This window comes from Hyla sarda, chromosome 6 (genome assembly GCF_029499605.1).
Source record: "Hyla sarda isolate aHylSar1 chromosome 6, aHylSar1.hap1, whole genome shotgun sequence".
Taxonomy (NCBI): domain Eukaryota; kingdom Metazoa; phylum Chordata; class Amphibia; order Anura; family Hylidae; genus Hyla; species Hyla sarda.
The window spans coordinates 39,499,856-39,518,888 of NC_079194.1; the positions used below are offsets into that span (position 1 = coordinate 39,499,856).

The following is a 19,033-nucleotide window of genomic DNA, read 5'->3' on the forward strand; positions in this document are numbered from 1 at the left end:
GTTTTTTCCTCCTTACCTTTTAAAAATCATAACCCTTTCAATTTTCCACCTAAAAATCCATATTATGGCTTATTTTTTGCGCCACCAATTCTACTTTGCAGTGACTTCAGTCATTTTACCCAAAAATTCATGACGAAACGGTAAAAAAATCATTGTTCGACAAAATCGAAAAAAAACGCCATTTTGTAACTTTTGGGGGCTTCCGTTTCTACGTAGTGCATATTTCGGTAAAAATGACACCTTATCATTATTCTGTAGGTCCATACAGTTAAAATGATACCCTACTTATATAGGTTTGATTTTGTCGTACTTCTGGAAAAAATCATAACTACATGCAGGAAAATTTATACGTTTAAAAATGTCATCTTCTGACCCCTATAACTTTTTTATTTTTCCACGTAAAGGGTGGTATGAGGGCTCATTTTTTGCACCATGATCTGAAGTTTTTATTGGTATAATGTTTGTTTTGATCAGACTTTTTGATCACTTTTTATTCATTTTTTAATGGTATAAAAAGTGACCAAAATATGCTTTTTTGGACTTTTGAATTTTTTTGCGCGTACGACATTGACCGTACGGTTTAATTAATGATATATTTTTATATTTCGGACATTTACGCACGCGGTGATACCACATATGTTTATTTTAATTTTTATTTACACTGTTTATTTTTTATGGGAAAAGGGGGGTGATTCAAACTTTTATTGGGGAAGGGGTTAAATGACCTTTATTAACACTTTTATTTTACTTTTTTTTGCAGTGTTATAGGTCCCATAGGGACCTATAACACTGCACACACTGATCTCCTATGCTGATCACTGGCGTGCATTAACATGCCTGTGATCAGCGTTATCGGCGCTTGACTGCTCCTGCCTGGATCTCAGGCACGGAGCAGTCATTCGTCGATCGGACACCGAGGAGGCAGGTAAGGGCCCTCCCGGTGTCCTGCAAGCTGTTCGGGATGCCGCGATTTCACCGACTGACTAGCCGGGATACTTTCACTTTCGCTTTAGAAGCGGCGGTCAGCTTTGACCGCAGCTTCTAAAGGGTTAATACCGCACATCAGCGATGTGTGATATTAGCCGCGGGTCCCGGCCGTTGATGAGCACTGGGACCGACGCTATGTGATGCGGGGTCGCAGCGTGGGACCCGGCGCAGGACGTTAATATACGTCCTGCGTCGTTAAAGGGTTAAAGTGTACCTGTCATGAACAAAAACTTTTTTGTATAATGTAGTTAATACCATTATATGTATATTTGTAATTTAGATTGTTAACAAAAAAAGTGTATATTTTTGGCCCTACAGCTATTGTACAGCTATTGCTATTGACCCTACAGCTATTGCTCTGTACACTGAGGACAAGCAGGGCTCTGTACACTGAGGACAAGCAGGGCTCTGTACACTGAGGACAAGCAGGGCTCTGTACACTGAGGACAAGCAGGGCTCTGTACACTGAGGACAAGCAGGGCTCTGTACACTGAGGACAAGCAGGGCTCTGTACACTAAGGCTCTGTGACATGCTCCCAGCTCACACAGCAGGCTGATTGACAAGTCAGAAGCCTGTACAGAGCCTTGCTTGTCCCGCCCTCCCCTCCTGTATTTGGTATCCTTATAGAGAGATTGATAAAACCTCTCCATATACACCCATGAGCACTTCCCTCTCTACTGCTAATACCTTTCCCTATACATCCATGAGCCCCTCCCTCTCTACTGCTAATACCTCTCCCTATACACACAGGAGCACTTCCCTTTTTAGATGTTAATACCTATCCCTATTCACCCATGAACACTTCCCTCTCTACCATTAATACCTCTCCCTATACAGACAGGAGCACTTCCCTTTCTACTGCTAATACATCTCCCTATACACCCATAAGCACTTCCCTCTATACTGCTAATGCCTCTCCCTATACAGCAAAGCATTCTACTAGCATTTCCTGCTGCTCTATTACATTGTCTGCTTACCTTTAAAGGACAAGAATCATGTAAAAAAAACTATCCCCTATCTAATGTTTCGGATCTCCTGTTTAGAGCCCCGGATCCACCATACAGCGGCGTGCCATGACCCCCCCCCCACCCGGAAGCGGGAGCTGCCATGCCCCCTTCATATAGCTCTATGGAAGAGCTCTTCGGCAATCTTCGGCTCTCCCATTGGACTATATAGATGGGATAGGCGATACATTTTTTACATGATACTTGTCCTTTAATTCTTCTGAAATAATGACCCCTAAATGCCTTTCCTAGCTACCCCTGGGTTTCTCTCATTGGCTGATATCCCTAGTCTTATGTCAAAGCTCTTCACAAGTACAGTGGTCCCTCAAGTTACAATATTAATTGGTTCCGGGATGACCATTGTATGCTGAAAACATTGTATGTTGAGACCATAACTCTATGGAAACCTGCTAATTGGTTCCAAAGGCACCAAAATGTCATCCAAAAATAGGAAAAAGTGAGAATTAAAGAAAAATAAGTAGATAACTAATATAGATAAAGCAAATCCTTACATATAAAAGTAAGAAAGAGCTGTTGGGAGCTGTAAATCACTGTCTATGTCAGTGTTTCCCAAGCAGGGAGCCTCCAGCTGTTGCAAAACTACAACTCCCAGCATGCCCGGAGAGCCAAAGGCTGTCCGGGCATGCTGGGAATTGTAGTTTTGCAACAGCTTGGGGCACCCTGCTTGGGAAACACTGGTCTGTGTAGAGGACAGGAGCTTCTTCATGGTCCTGTACAGTACACAGTGTCCTTAAAAAGTAACATGGAGTCGCCCTATCCTGTTGTCCAAAGGAGCAGCAAACCCTGGTACAGGTAAAGAGTAGTACAGAACATGTAATACCTCTCTGTACTGTAGGGGGAGCTACCAGACATCAGTCAGTGCATACACTTCAGTAATACACGTGTTTTACCAGTGAAATGGCCATTCTGATTGGTCAGTTATTCCAGACATTGACATGTTTCACAGATCTGGACTGTCTGTAACATTGTATGATGACTCTGGTTTCAACTTACAATGGTCCAGAAAAGACCATTGTATGTTGAAACTATTGTATGTTGAGGCCATTGTAAGTTGAGGGATCACTGTACTCCTCCTTCTGGAGAAAAAAGTTAATTTACCTACATTTTCCCAGAGGACACAGGGGGACGAATTACTAACAGCATTTTGGTAAACCGCGCTTCAGTGAAGCTCCACCCATTTTATTCAGAAATCAAGCAGAGCACCTGGTACTGCCTCGGGATAAACGGCTATGCGTCTGCTAATGTCTGGAGGTAGAGCGCTCATTAATGACAGCTGCTCCTCAGCGGTGCTCACGCTGAGTGTAGATAGTGTAGAAACCAAAATCCAAAATAGAAAAAGAAGACACGGATCACTCACCGGTATGATGCTGTGAACTTTATTCAAGTCTGCATGCAATGGCTACATACGGGACGGTGTCTGTGGCAGGGCAGGAGGTCTGACAGAGCCCTGTCCGAAGCGACGGCCCCGTTTCACGCCCACTGGGCGTTTCTTCAGGCCCGGAAATGACATCATGTTTGCAGGTAATGCCTCTTTATATAGACCTAATGTATATTAGTGTTTTAAAACAATCCATGTAAAAACATATATAATATATAAAAACAATAAAGGGCCACACCTAGAACTTTAAAGAAAAGCAGAAAACTTGTTTCTCTCATTCAAGCCCAATGCTCCCGTGGCGTCAGGCTCTGCTATCCAGCGAGCTTCCCTTTGGAGCAGTGTCCTATGTCTGTCTCCTCCGTTCTCATTTAATTGTATCCTTTCTAGGCCGGCAAATTTAATACATTTAAACTCTCCTCTATGGACTTCTCTCATATGGGTAATGAGCCGGGGGACATCTTTACCTGTGATTATGGACCTCGCATGTTCCCTAATTCTTTCAAATAGCCTCCTCTTAGTTTTGCCAATATAGAACTGTACACAGGGGCACATCTAACAATATACTACAAATGTAGTCTTGCGTGTTATTAATTGCTTAACTTCTATTATTTTGGGACCTAGTCTAAACGTGCATTTATTGAGGTTGTATTCACACATGGAACAGTGGCCACATTTAAAATTTCCCTGTGGTCTCCTATCTGTCAACCAATCACTCTGTTTTTTCTTAGTTTTTTTTTTGGCTACATTTTTAATATAGTCCCCTAGGGTCTTATTTCTTTTAAAAGTGATGATTGGTCGATTAGACGCTATTTCTTTAATGTCCTGATCTTGTTCCAAAATATACCAATTACGGTGTATGATATTTGAGAGAGTGCTGTCCATGGGTGAGTTGAAAAAGGAGAAAACAAATTTTTCATCCTTTCTAACTTTTGAATTTTTAGAAAGTAACTCCTTTCTGGATTTTTGTTTGGCTTTTGTAAATGCTTTTGTTATGATCTCTGTGGGATAGCCTCTAGCATGAAATCTATTACTGAGGTCCTCGGATTGCTTAAAAAATATCTCTTGTCTCGAATTAATAAGTTTCAGTCTAATAAACTGACTAAATGGAATACTGTCCATCTTTTTAGGATGGGAGCTGGAATAGTGCAGCAGCGCATTTTTTGCGATCCCTTTCCTGAAGCCTTTAGTGATAATTTAATTATCTTCAATGGATATCTCAATGTCCAGAAACTCTAGTGTGAGATCACCATACTCATATGTAAAAGTCATATTTACTTGATTTGTATTATTGAGATTTCCAATGAATTCCTGAAAAACTTCTTCTGTGCCCTCCGAGACTACCAGGATATCATCGACAAAGTGCTTGAATAGTTTTGCTGATATATGGATTGTGGGTGGTTAAAATAACCTTTTTCTATAGTACAGACAGAAACAGGTTGGCAAAAGTGCAGGAGACCGGGGTCCACATTGCCATTCCCTGTCTCTGTCTGTACTAGCTGCCCTCATACTGGAAAGCATTGTTCTCCAGTATGAACCTCGTCCTCCTGAGCTGTCACTGTGCGCTCTGACGGTGACGTGACGTCGCGTCAGGTCACGTCACTCTTCATTGCACACAGCGTAACGCAGGACGCAGCAGGAGCCAGAAGTAGTGTGGACCTCGGGCCCGGGAATAGGTAATTATAAAACCGGGGATGGGGGAGGCAATGGTGCCGGGGCGATGCGATGAGGTGCGGCGGGTCGGGGGGGGGGGATCGGTGCGTCGGGTCGGGGCGGGGCATTATCCGCTTATCGGCAAGGTAATTGCCGATACCGATAATGCCCAAAATCGTGATTATCGGCCGATAATATCAGCCAAACCGATAATCGGTCGATCCCTAATGTTTACTAACACCTATAAATATACCCCTATAAAAATATAAACAAGTACCCCTCAGATATATGAAATAAAGCAAAAATGGACATGTCCTTGATGCTGCTCACACCGGAGTCACACAGTATAGATGTTAAAGGGTTTATCAGGCATTGAGCACCTTTTCATAGAACATTATTGAATTTTGACACCCAATCTTTTACTCTCCCTGGAGATAAGTCATTGCCAAAAAGTATGTTGGTGTCTTACTCTTCTTTGCTATTTAAAATCTGTACATGCCTGACCGAGGTAAACGTCTGTATGTATTTTGGCCAAATGAGTATTTGCTAAGAGTATTGAAGGTGTTTGGTCACTTTATGGACATTTAACCCCTTAAGGACCCAGCCATTTTACACCTTAGGACCCGGCCATTTTTTGAACATCTGACCACAGTCACTTTAAACATTAATAACTCTGGAATGCTTTTAGTTATCATTCTGATTCCGAAATTGTTTTTTCATGACATATTCTACTTTAACATAGAGGTAAAATTTTGTGGTAACTTGCATCCATTCTTGGTGAAAAATCCCAAAATTTGATTAGCATTTTTCTAGCTTTGAAGCTCTCCGCTTGTAAGGAAAATGGATATTTCAAATATTTTTTTTTATTCACATATACAATATGTCTACTTTATGTCTGCATCATAAAATTGACGAGTTTTCACTTTTGGAAGACACCAGAGGGCTTCAAAGTTCAGCAGCAATTTTCTATTTTTTCACAAAATTTTCAAACTCACTATTTTTCAGGGGCCAGTTCAGGTTTGAAGTGGATTTGAAGGGTCTTCATCTTATAAATACCCCACAAATGATTATAAAAACTGCACCCCACAAAGTATTCAAAATGACATTCAGTAAGTGTTTTAACCCTTTAGGTGTTTCACAGGAATAGCAGCAAAGTGAAGGAGAAAATTCACAATCTTAATTTTTTTACACTCGCATGTTCTTGTAGACCCAATTTTTGAATTTTTACAAGGGGTAAAAGGACAACATTTTTACTTGTATTTGTAGCCCAATTTCTCTCGAGTAAGCACATACCTCATATGTCTATGTAAAGTGTTCGGCGGGCGCAGTAGAGGGTTCAGAAGCGAAGGAGCGACAAGGGGATTTTGGAGAGTAAGTTTTTCTGAAATGGTTTTTGGGAGGCATGTTGCATTTAGGAAGCCCCTATGGTGCCAGAACAGCAAAAAAAAAAACACATACCATACCATTTTGGAAACTAGACCCCTTGAGGAACTTAACAAGGAATTAAGTGAGCCTTAATACCCCACAGGAGTTTCACGACTTTTGCATATGTAAAAAAAAAAAAAAAAAAAATTTACTAAAATGTGTTTCCCCCCCAAATTTCACATTTTTGCAAGGGTTAATAGCAGAAAATACCCCCCAAAATGTGTAACCCCATCTCTTCTGAGTATGGAGGTACCCCATAAGTTGACCAGAAGTGCACTACGGGCGAACAACAATGCTCAGAAGAGAAGGAGTTACATTTGGCTTTTTGAAAGCAAATTTTGCTCGGGGGGGCACGTCCCATTTAGAAAGCTCCTATGGTGCCAGGACAGCAAAATAACCCCCACATGGCATACCATTTTGGAAACTAGACCCCTTGAAGAATGTAACAAGGGGTACAATGAGAATTTACCCCCTACTGGTGTCTGTCAGATCTTTGGAACAGTGGGCTGTACAAAATGCTTAATTTGCATAGCCCACTGTTCCAAAGATCTGTCAGACACCAGTGGGGGGTAAATTCTCACTGCACCCCTCATTACATTCCGTGAGGGGTGTAGTTTCCGAAATGGGGTCACATGTGTTTTTTTTTTTTTTTTTGCGTTTGTCAAAACCGCTGTAAAAATCAACCACCCCTGTGCAAATCACCTCAAATGTACATGGTGCACTCTCCCTTCTGGGCCTTGTTGTGTGCCCCCAGAGCACTTTGCGCCCACATATGGGGTATCTCTGTTGTCGGGAGAAACTGCATTACAAATTTTGGGGGGCTTTTTTCCCTTTTACCTCTTGTCAAAATAAAAAGTATAGGGCAACACCAGCATGTTAGTGCAAAAAAAAAAAATTTACACTAACATGCTGGTGAAGACCCCAACTTCACATTTTCATAAGGGGTGAAAGGAGAAAAAGCCCCCCCCCAAAATTTGTTAGGCAATTTCTCCCGAGTACGGCGATACCCCTAAACTGTTGCCTTGAAATACGACAGGGCTCCGAAGTGAGAGAGCGCCATGTGCATTTGAGGCCTGAATTATGAATTTGCATAGGGGTGGACATAGGGGTATTCTACGCCAGTGATTCCCAAACAAGGTGCCTCCAACTGTTGCAAAACTCCCAGCATGCTTGGACAGTCAACGGCTGTCCGGCAATACTGGGAGTTGTTGTTTTGCAACAGCTGGAGGCTCCATTTTGGAAACAGTGGCATACCAGACGTTTTTTTTATTTTTATTGAGGAGGGGAGGGGGGCTGTGTAGGGGTATGTGTATATGTAGTGTTTTTTACTTTTTATTTTATTTTGTCTTAGTGTAGTGTAGTGTAGTGTTTTTAGGGTACAGTCACACGGGAGGGGGATTACAGCGAGTTTCCCGCAAACTTGCAGCCTGATACTCACTGTAAGCCCCCTGCCCATGTGAATGTACCCTGTACATTCACAAGCAGGGGCCTCCAGCTGTTGCAAAACTACAACTCCCAGCATGCACAGTCTATCAGTGCATGCTGGTAGTTATAGTTTTGCAACAGCTGGAGGCACACGGGTTGGGAAACACTGAGTTAGGAAACAGACAATGTTTCCCAACCAGTGTGCCTCCAGTCGTTGCAAAACCAATACTCCCAAACATTCTCAGGCATGCTGGAAGTATTAGTTCGGCAACATCTTTAGAGCCAGATGTTGCCGAACTACAACTCCCAGCATGCTTGAAGTTGTAGTTTTGCAACATCTGGAAGACTACAGTTTGCAGACCACTATTTAAAGGAAATTCCAAGATACAATGTTGAAAGTTTTTCTTGTGCCGACTCTGTACTCAACCCTAATCTCTCTGTCTTTCCAATTATCTTTCTAGAAGTTGTTTGTTATTACTATGACTTTATTTTGTGAGTGATTCTCTCCCCGACGTATTTTCACAGGTGACGGTGGCTCTCATCAGCCTTTTAGAAACCATCTTGCTTATTTACCTCAGCTACAAGGTAAATTATATTTATTTGGTACAAATGCAGAACTGTACCTTTTCAATCTTGAACAGAACACTATTAAGGAAAATAAACATTTCCATCTATTTTAATGAGTTGCCTTGAACATTCAGGTAACTTTATTTGCAGTATGAGCCGTTCTATTCAAAGTGGGATAGAAAGAGGCATTCACTAAAACTAAAAACACTATAAGTGAAATGCTTTCTGTGGAAGACTCATTATCTCACCTAGATCATATTCATTGTAAAAATAACAACCCTAACAAGCAGCTGCTGTAACTTCCATGTTCAAATGATGAAGTGTTTATATTATTTAAATCACTGCTTCTGTAAACAGTAGAAAGCAAAGAATGTGCATACGCTTCAATATACAGCGGGCACACATTCAGGGAGCAGACACCCATTAATTAAAGGGGTATTCCAGGAAAAAACTTTTTTTTTATTTTATTTTTATATATATATATATATATATATATATCAACTGGTTCCAGAAAGTTAAACAGATTTGTAAGTTAATTCTATTAAAAAATCTTAATCCTTTAAGTACTTATGAGCTTCTGAAGTTAAGGTTGTTCTTTTCTGTCTAAGTAATCTCTGATGACACGTGTCTCGGGAACCACCCAGTTTAGAAGCAAATTCCCATAGCAAACCTCTTCTAAACTGGGTGGCTCCCGAGACACGTGTCATCAGAGATTACTTAGACAGAAAAGAACAACCTAAACTTCAGAAGCTCATAAGTACTGAAAGGATTAAGATTTTTTAATAGAAGTAATTTACAAATCTGTTTAACTTTCTGGAGCCAGTTGATATATAAAAAAAAGTTTTTTCCTGGATAACCCATTTAATAGTCTTGTGTATACTTTAAAGGGGAACTCCAGTGAAAAAAAAAAATAGTTTCAAATTAACTGGAGCCAGAAAGTTATACAGATTTGTAAATTACTTTTTTTTTTTTAAATCTTAATCTTTCCAGTACTTATCAGCTGCTGTATGCTCCAGAAGAAGTTGTGTAGTTTTTTCCAGCCTGACCTCATTGCTCTCTGCTGTCACCTCTGTCCATGTCAGGAACTGTCCAGAGCAGGAGAGGTTTGCTATGGGGATTTGCTCCTACTCTGGACAGTTCCTGACATGGACAGAGGTGTCATCACAGAGCACTGTGGTCAGACAGAAAGGAAATCAATAAATATGAGATAGATAGATAGAGATATAAGATAGATAGATATGAGATGGATAGATATGATACAGTTAGATAAATAAATAAATATGAGATAGATAGATAGAGATATAAGATAGATAGATATAGATATTAGATAGATAGATATAGATATTAGATTAGTGATGGCGAACCTATGGCATGCGTGCCACAGGTGGCACGCCGAGCCCCCTCTGTGGGCACGCGGCCACAGGCCCCCGTCACATTCCGGACATCCCTGTGTCCCGAAAGGTCACTTCGGGACACAAGGATGTCCCGGTTACCTCTCTGCGGTCCCGCGTTAGCTTTAAAAATGCAGGGACCGCTGGGAGGTAGAGCATGCAGGGACGTCACGTCACTGATGTTCCAGGCATGCGCCCGTAAAGCAGAGCAAAGAGAGCATCGGGGAGGACCGAGGATGACGCGCGCATGGTAAGTGACCAGCGGGACGTCATCTTCGGTGTTCCGACACAGACATACAGCCTCCAGCCATACACTGTATATGGCTGGAGGCTGTATGTCTGTGGGGGGACACTGCCTGCCTAATGTGGGGGGACACTGCCAGTCTAATGGGGGGGTAACACTGCCTGCCTAATGTGGGGTAACACTGCCTGTCTAATGTGGGGTAACACGGCCTGCCTAATGTGGGGGAACACTGCCTGCCTAATGTGGGGGAACACTGCCTGCCTAATGTGGGGTAACTCTGTCTGCCTAATGTGGGGGAACACTGCCTGCCTAATGTGGGGGAACACTGCCTGCCTAATGTGGGGGAACTCTGCCTACCTAATGTGGGGGAACTCTGACTGCCTAATGTGGGGGAACACTGCCTGCCTAATGTGGGGGAACACTGCCTGTCTAATGTGGGGGAACACTGCCTGTCTAATGTGGGGTAACACTGCTTGCCTAATGTGGGGGGAACTCTGACTGCCTAATGTGGGGGAACACTGCCTGCCTAATGTGGGGGAACTCTGTCTGCCTAATGTGGGGGAACACTGCCTGTCTAATGTGGGGGGACACTGCCTGTCTAATGTGGATTAACACTGCTTGCCTAATGTGGGGGAAATATGTCTGCCTAATGTGGGGGGACTCTGTCTGCCTAATGTGGGGGGACTCTGTCTGCCTAATGTGGGGGAACTCTGTCTGCCTAATGTGGGGGAACACTGCCTGCCTAATGTGGGGGGAACTTTACTGCCAACCTTGTGGGGGGAATTATACTGCCAACCTTGTGGGGGGAATTATACTGCCAACGTTGTGGGGGTAATTATACTGCCAATCAAATGTAAGGAACTATAGTACACCCAATGTGGGGGAACTATACTGCCAACCCTAATGTGGGGAACTATACTGCCAACCTAATGTGGGTAAAGTATACTACACCTACTGTGGGGAACTATACTGCCAACCTAATGTGGGGGAACTATACTGCACCTAATGTGGGGGAATTATACTGCACCTAATGTGGGGGGACTATACTGCACCTAATGTGGGGGGACTATACTGCACCTAATGTGGGGGAACTATACTGCACCTAATGTGGGGGAACTATACTGCACCTAATGTGGGGGACCTCTGTCTGCCTAATGTGGGGGAACACTGCCTGTCTAATGTGGGGTAACACTGCCTGTCTAATGTGGGGTAACTCTGTCTGCCTTATGTGGGGGAACTCTGCCTGTCTAATGTGGGGTAACACTGCCTGCCTAATGTGGGGTAACACTGCCTGTGTAATGTGGGGTAACACTGCCTGCCTAATGTGGGGGAACACTGCCTGCCTAATGTGGGGGAACTCTGCCTACCTAATGTGGGGAACTCTGACTGCCTAATGTGGGTGAACACTACCTGCCTAATGTGGGGGAACACTGCCTGCCTAATGTGGGGGAACACTGTCTGCCTAATGTGGGGGGACACTGCCTGTCTAATGTGGGGGAACTTTGTCTGCCTAATATGGGGGAACACTGCTTGTCTAATGTGGGTTAACACTGTCTGTCTAATGTGGGGTAACTCTGTCTGCCTAATGTGGGGGAACTCTGCCTGTCTAATGTGGGGTAACACTGCCTGTCTAATGTGGGGAAACACTGCCTGCCTAATGTGGGGTAACACTGCCTGCCTAATGTGGGGGAACACTGCCTGCCTAATGTGGGGGAACACTGCCTGCCTAATGTGGGGGAACTCTGCCTTTCTAATGTGGGGGAACACTGCCTGCCTAATGTGGGGGAACACTGCCTGTCTAATGTGGGGTAACACTGCCTGCCTAATGTGGGGGAACACTACCTGCCTAATGTGGGGGAACACTGCCTGCCTAATGTGGGGGAACTCTGCCTTTCTAATGTGGGGGAACACTGCCTGCCTAATGTGGGGGAACTCTGCCTGTCTAATGTGGGGGAACACTGCCTGTCTAATGTGGGGTAACACTGCTTGCCTAATGTGGGGGGAACTCTGACTGCCTAATGTGGGGGGAACACTGCCTGCCTAATGTGGGGGAACACTGCCTGCCTAATGTGGGGGAACTCTGCCTGCCTAATGTGGGGGAACTCTGCCTGCCTAATGTGGGGGAACACTGCCTGCCTAATGTGGGGGAACACTGCCTGTCTAATGTGGGGGAACACTGCCTGTCTAATGTGGGGTAATGCTGCTTGCCTAATGTGGGGGAAATATGTCTGCCTAATGTGGGGGAACTCTGTCTGCCTAATTTGGGGGAACTCTGTCTGCCTAATGTGGGGGAACTCTGTCTTCCTAATGTGGGGGAACACTGCCTGCCTAATGTGGGGGGAACTTTATTGCCAACCTTGTAGGGGGAATTATACTGCCAACCTTGTGGGGAGAATTATACTGCCAACCTTGTGGGGGGAATTATACTTCCAATCAAATGTGGGGAACTATAGTACACCCAATGTGGGGGAACTATACTGCCAACCCTAATGTGGGGAACTATACTGCCAACCTAATGTAGGGAACAATACTACACCTAATGTGGAGAACTATACTGCCAACCTAATGTGGGGGAACTATAATGCACCTAATGTGGGGGAACTATACTGCACCTAATGTGGGGGAACTGTACTTCACCTAATGTGGGGGAACTGTACTGCACCTAATGTGGGGGAACTATACTGCACCTAATGTGGGGGGACTATACTGCACCTAATGTGGGGGGACTATACTGCACCTAATGTGGGGGAACTATGCTGCACCTAATGTGGGGGAACTATACTGCACCTAATGTGGGGGAACTGTACTGTACCTAATGTGGGGGAACTATACTGCACCTAATGTGGGGGGACAATACTGCACCTAATGTGGGATGACTATACTGCACCTAATGTGGGGGAACTATACTGCACCTAATGTGTGGGAACTATACTGCACCTAATGTGGGGGAACTATACTGTGAAGCTAATGTGTATTCTGATTTAATTGCTGTGCTGGCACTTTAAGGGGAAAAAAGTTGGCGTGCATTACGGTTCGGTCACTCGGGCTCAAAAAGGTTCGCCATCACTGTATTAGATAGATAGAGATATTAGATAGATAGATATAGATATTGAATAGATAGATAGATAGATAGATATTAGATAGATAGATAGATAGATAGATAGATAGATAGATAGATATAGATATTAGATAGATAGATATTAGATAGATAGATATCCAAAGGAAAAGATTGCAGCACACATGGAAATTCAATAAAATGCAGTGTTTATTGTGTCCTCACAACATAAAGTGCAACATTTCTGAGGCCTCTCGCCTCCTTTCTCAAGCGAGAGGCCTCAGAAACATCGCACTTTATCTTGTGAGGACGCAATAAACACTGCACTTTGTTGAATTTCCATGTGTGCTGCAATCTTTTCCTTTTTGAACCTGCGTTTTTTTTTCTCTGGATTGATGCTGGATTCCCTGACCAGGAACCCGATGATGGCATGCACCTTATACATTTTACTCCTTTGTGGATGTGCTGCTTGTTAGGACTTCTAGATAGATGATAGATAGATAGATAGATAGATAGATAGAAATGAGATAGATATATATTAGACAGATAGATAAATATATATATATATATATATATATATATATATATATATATATATATTAGATAAATACACAGACAGAGAGATACAACACCATAATCCACTTCAGCACCCTAAGTAAAGATGAAAAACAAAATGTGTTAATTTGATGTAAATGTATAGCATGCTTGCTTGCTACACATTAGAACCGAGAAAATACGCTTTGTATTTCACCTTTACTTGGATTGCTGCAGTGAATGATGATAGAAAGATAACCTTTTTTATCTTACTAAATCTCTAAACTCAACATATCCTGAGATGTTTGGTGGATGATTTCAAAGATTTCACAACAACATGATTTGGCGACACTCTGAGATGTTTCTGCTTGTCTATTGTGGACACACAGGGATTAAGGTGGACAAATCTTTATTCTGTAATCTGTTTATTTTTATACATTTGTTTATTTTATTTTTGCAGGGAAATATCTGGGAACAGATTTTGCGAATACCTTTCATATTGGAAATTATTAACACTGTTCCGTTCATCATTACAGTAAGTATTTGCTAGTGCAATAGATTATGGGGGGAGATTCATCAAAACCTGTTGCTAAGTTGCCCATAGCAACCAATCAGATTGCTTCTTTCATTTTTCAGAGGCCTTTTCAAAAATAAAAGTAGCAATCTGATTGGTTGCTATGGGCAACTCAGCAACTTTTCTTCTGGTTTTGATACATTTCCTCCTATGTATTTAGTTTGATTTCCTTTGTTAACCTGTAAGTGTTGTCAGTATGAGTGAACTAAACAATTCTGGGGAATGCCCCATCAGAGCTCGGCTATTTGGTGTAACAAGTACAAAGTATATTTACATTGACTGAACAGTCCTTGTCTATTACTGGGCCAAATGATTTAGCTGAATAGAAAGCATGTGTACAGTCACATATTTTATCACATCATTTAATGTGAACCGTTCATTTGTTTTTGTTTTTTTAAGCTAGCTTTATTTGTTTCTACAGACAGGTCATTGCATAGTGATATTTTACAGACAGCTATTTTGTATGAAGAAATATTACTTTCCTTTTTTACGGAATATCAGTAAACACTGAGGCCATATTTACATAATGGATTTTTCATGGTGAATTTGAATGAGAACCAGCAGAAATAATATCCAGCTCAGATTTCAGTCTCAGATTTGCAGGTAAAAGAGCTGCAGATCCACTCAGAGTTGACCCCCATTCATTGAGGCTTATCCACAATTGGTGCCACACCATGATTTCAATGTGAAATGCACACAAAACCTTTAATAAGCGAACTGTTATTTCATCGTAATTTTTTTCCCAACACATACATTTTGAATCAACATGTTTGGACTGTTTGAACAGCGATGCAGCCTACAGAATACATATTAGGAAGTTTCCACTCTTTTCCATTTTTGTATTGAATGTTTCTATGGTAAAGTTCTTGACATCCAACTACACATCACTGTTCTGATGTGATAGTTTATTATTTTTGCAATCCTTGTGCTTTTTATTAATTCTTTCTGACATAGGTTTAAAATAAGATCTGCTGTTCAGGGCTATTACTAATCAGACATTGCCATAAAGAGTGTCTGGAGGGTGCATTACAGGGATAATAATAATTACAGGGATAGATCTTAGTGGGAACTGTATGATGTTTGAGGGCAGTATCACATGGGGTGCATTTGCAGGGTATTTCACGCTGATGGCAGTCACAGAGGGACTGCAGAGCGAGCTCCTGGCTCTGTGACTTTTGCCGGGGCATCCACAGCGTGAAATATGCTGCGGATGCGCCCCGTGTGACCCTGCCCTTATATGGTATTTTGAGTGCTATTGAAAATAGATCAAAACCTTGCTTAGTATTTCTCGAACAGATGTCAGATTATTATTAATTTAATTTTTAACGTTAATATATTATACAGTGCTGTACAGTCACCACAAAGGAAGGCAGGAGAGGGGGGGGGGGGTGAGTTCTGTGGAGGGAGGTGCAGTTGCTGTGTATGTTGAACAGTGAATTTAAACAGGACTAGTGGCTGCATGTACAGTGCTACAACCTATCTGCCTATCTCCTGTTCTGTATAGCTGCCCTATAGGTGCCAGATAATTTTGGTTAATTTGCTGCTACACTGCCATGTTCCAGATCATCTTGATTTTTGTATCTATAGACCTGCAGCCCCATCACATTATGGATTCCCGGCTGTTCAGTGCAGCATGACCTTGAGTACAAGTCTCCTATTGATAATCCTGCTATTGACTTTGCTTCTTCACGAGCTTTCTGGCACTACTGGGCCCCTTCCCTAGACTGAGAAGCCTTTGAGATGGCTATCTGTTTATACTCCCCTTGGCCTCAGAGAAGAAGCACATTTAGCCCTCAAAGAAAGTCTAAGCTTATGTTCTAGATAATTCAGGTGTACCCTCAATTGTTCTGAAAACTAGCACCCTACTCTCTACCCTTTTTTTAATAGTTTGATAGTCAATAGTTTGACCACCTGTGTGGTATCTGACCACTATATGAGGATTCTATCCATTCTCAGTATACTGGTAATATTGAGTTATGTATGGCGGTATCATTCAATCTCTAGATATACTATAAAAGTTAATCATGAGAATATCCTCTTTAGGTCCAAGAGAGGGCAGGAAAACACTCCAAAACCATATTATTTCTTGAGGTATTTTTTTTTGTCTCTAAATCAATCAATATCTGTGTATTAATTAGAGATGTAATAAAAAATTGATTCGCGCGATTATCGCGATTTTTAACTTCCCGATACTGAATCGAATCAAAATATTTTTGAATCAAGTTCCACATTTTGTCAGCCGGATCTGACGCGGCGTCGCTCTGGGTGTATGGAGCGGGCTCCGACTCGTTCCCGCTCCATACTCTGCGGCCCCCGGCTGATTTCAGTAGCCGGGGGCCGCTAATGCATCACCGCCGCTAATATCCAGCATGCGGTGCTCTGCAGTGTGTATGGAGCGGGCTCCCAACTCGTGCCCGCTCCATACTCTGCAGCCCCCAGCTATTCTCAGTAACCAGGGGCCGCCGCTAATAGCCAGCATTCGGTGATCGCCGCGGCTGGCTATTAACCCTTTAGATTGCCGCTGTCAAAGCTGACAGCGGCATCTAAACGGATCTGTGAATGCTCCCTGGTGGGCTAGTTGGGTGGATCCCTGGACCAGGCTCTATCAACGGATCGCAGATCAATGGAGTTCAATAGAACTCTATTCATCTGTCTGAGGAATCTAATGATTCCTAAAAGACTAATAAAGTGTATAAAAAAAAAGTTTTAATAAAAGTGTAAAAGACATTGTTTTTTAGACAGAATCGGGATATATCGCGATGTATCGACACCTAGACGGTATCGCGATATATCGGGATATATATTGAATCGCCACACTGGTATCGCGATTCGAATCGTATTGCCAAATTCTTGGCGATTCACACCCCTAGTATTAATCAATATAGCAATATTTTGAATGGATATAATGGATATAAGCAGAAGCATATCTGGAAACAGTTTGTTAAAATGCTGTTAGCATCTTAATTCTTCTATTAAAGGGATTGTCCAGGAACAAAATACAAGAGTTAATTTCTGCCAAAAACAGCACCACCACTGTCCTCAGGTTGTGTGTGATATGGCAGTATAGTTCCATTGAAGTGGATAAAGACAAGGTGTAATGACATAAACAACCTGAAGACAGGGGTGGTTCTGTTTTTGGAAGAAATTAGCTCTGTTTTTTTAAATTTGTTTTATTACCGGACAACCCCTTTAAGTTTATGCATCACATTTCTTAACACTTTGCATGCCTGCATTGTATGTGATATTGACTATGCCCCCCCCCCCCCAATTCATTACATTGTCGATAAAAGGCTTAGCATAGATGACATCTAAAACATTCCTTCTAGGAAAAATTTCTGCGGAAGCCCATGGACAGGCATTTGCATTCTTGCGACACTGTGCAGAATATGTAAGCCCTATACAAGAGGAAAATATGTAGAAATTATATTATGGCAAACTAAATATTTATATTACTATTTATGTTGGTATAAAACACTTATTCTATAAACAAATATTTTATTTTTACAATTTCTCTGTTACTTTTTCTCAAAACCCATGTGTCTGGCACATACAGTATGAGGTCCATGTCAACAACAATAAAAACCGCCATATCTCTTTTGAATCCAACAGGCTCCAGTAAAACACGGCATGAAGTCTCAGAGTAATTCTACCGCCTCTGGCTACTTATCTCTTCAAGTCTATTTTTTTAACTTAGTACTTTAATTACCAGGCCTGTGTAACCCCCCGGCTACACAAAATTACTTCTATGTTGGAAACTATCGCACTCGTTTACCAGCGCTACAAACCAATTTTATTTATATATGTCCAAATCCTGGGTGTTAGAGACTGCTGCGAGCTGAGATTGTAAATTGACAACACTTTAAAAGTTTCACTTTTTTTAAGAAAGTATCATAAAACATCGAAATGTCTCAGCAATAAAAAACTAGACTGGTTTTACTGTCAGATTGCAAAGAGGCAAAAAAAGAACAGCTTTGAAGTGTCTTATGCTCTACTTTTCTGGTGCACCCTAGTGTTAAAGTCCAGAGGAATCAAGTAATTCCACAACTAGACTAATTATTTTGGACTAAAAAAGGGAAAAAAAATAATCTTTGCAACATTAACAGCAGCGGCAACTTATCATATTATTTTAGAAGAACGAAAGAAGCATCTTAGATAATCTTCTGCTGGCTATGAAAATCAGATTGTATGTGAAATTTACATATATTAAGATACTAATGCAATAAAAATAAAATAATGATAATAGAAATAGAAATAAAAATAAACATAAAAAAGAAATATAAAAAATAAAGATACAATAAAACATATAAAAATAGTAATAATCTATAAATAATAGATTATAAATAATAATCTATAAATACAACCTATAATTGAATAGATTGGACACAAATATAATACATCAACACAGAAGAACCAATGGGATCAACCACAGGGTCCGTCATTGTGTCGGTAAACAACCTGCCGGTGACGGGCCATAGGGAAGAGCCCGACCCAAGTGTGTCAAAGAAAGCCAGAAATTTCTCTTTCGGCATTCAATCCCCTGTGTGTCAATGTGTCAAATTCGAAAAATTACTGGATAAAAATTACCCAAAAAACATTTTAGATCAATCAATTACTAAAATTCAGAAATTAGATATATCCTCTTTTTTTACACCTAACCCCACTGAAACACAAGTATCTAATCAAGAACCTAAAATATATAGACAAATTGAAAGAATTATAAAAAAGACTTGGCATTTCCTAAAGAATGATAAACTAATTGGACAGTCTTATATCCAGT

At 41.6% G+C, this 19,033-nt stretch overlaps 1 protein-coding gene across 3 annotated transcripts in view; it reads left to right on the plus strand.

The window, feature by feature from the left end:
- KCNT2 (potassium sodium-activated channel subfamily T member 2) overlaps positions 1–19,033 on the plus strand; it is an 814,344-nt gene that overhangs the window by 348,726 nt on the left and 446,585 nt on the right. For all 3 annotated transcript variants that reach the window (XM_056523545.1, XM_056523546.1, XM_056523547.1), the window contains exons 5-6: positions 8,417–8,476; positions 14,143–14,217. In XM_056523545.1, the coding sequence (XP_056379520.1) occupies positions 8,417–8,476; positions 14,143–14,217 (135 nt within the window). The remainder of the gene's footprint in view (positions 1–8,416; positions 8,477–14,142; positions 14,218–19,033) is intronic.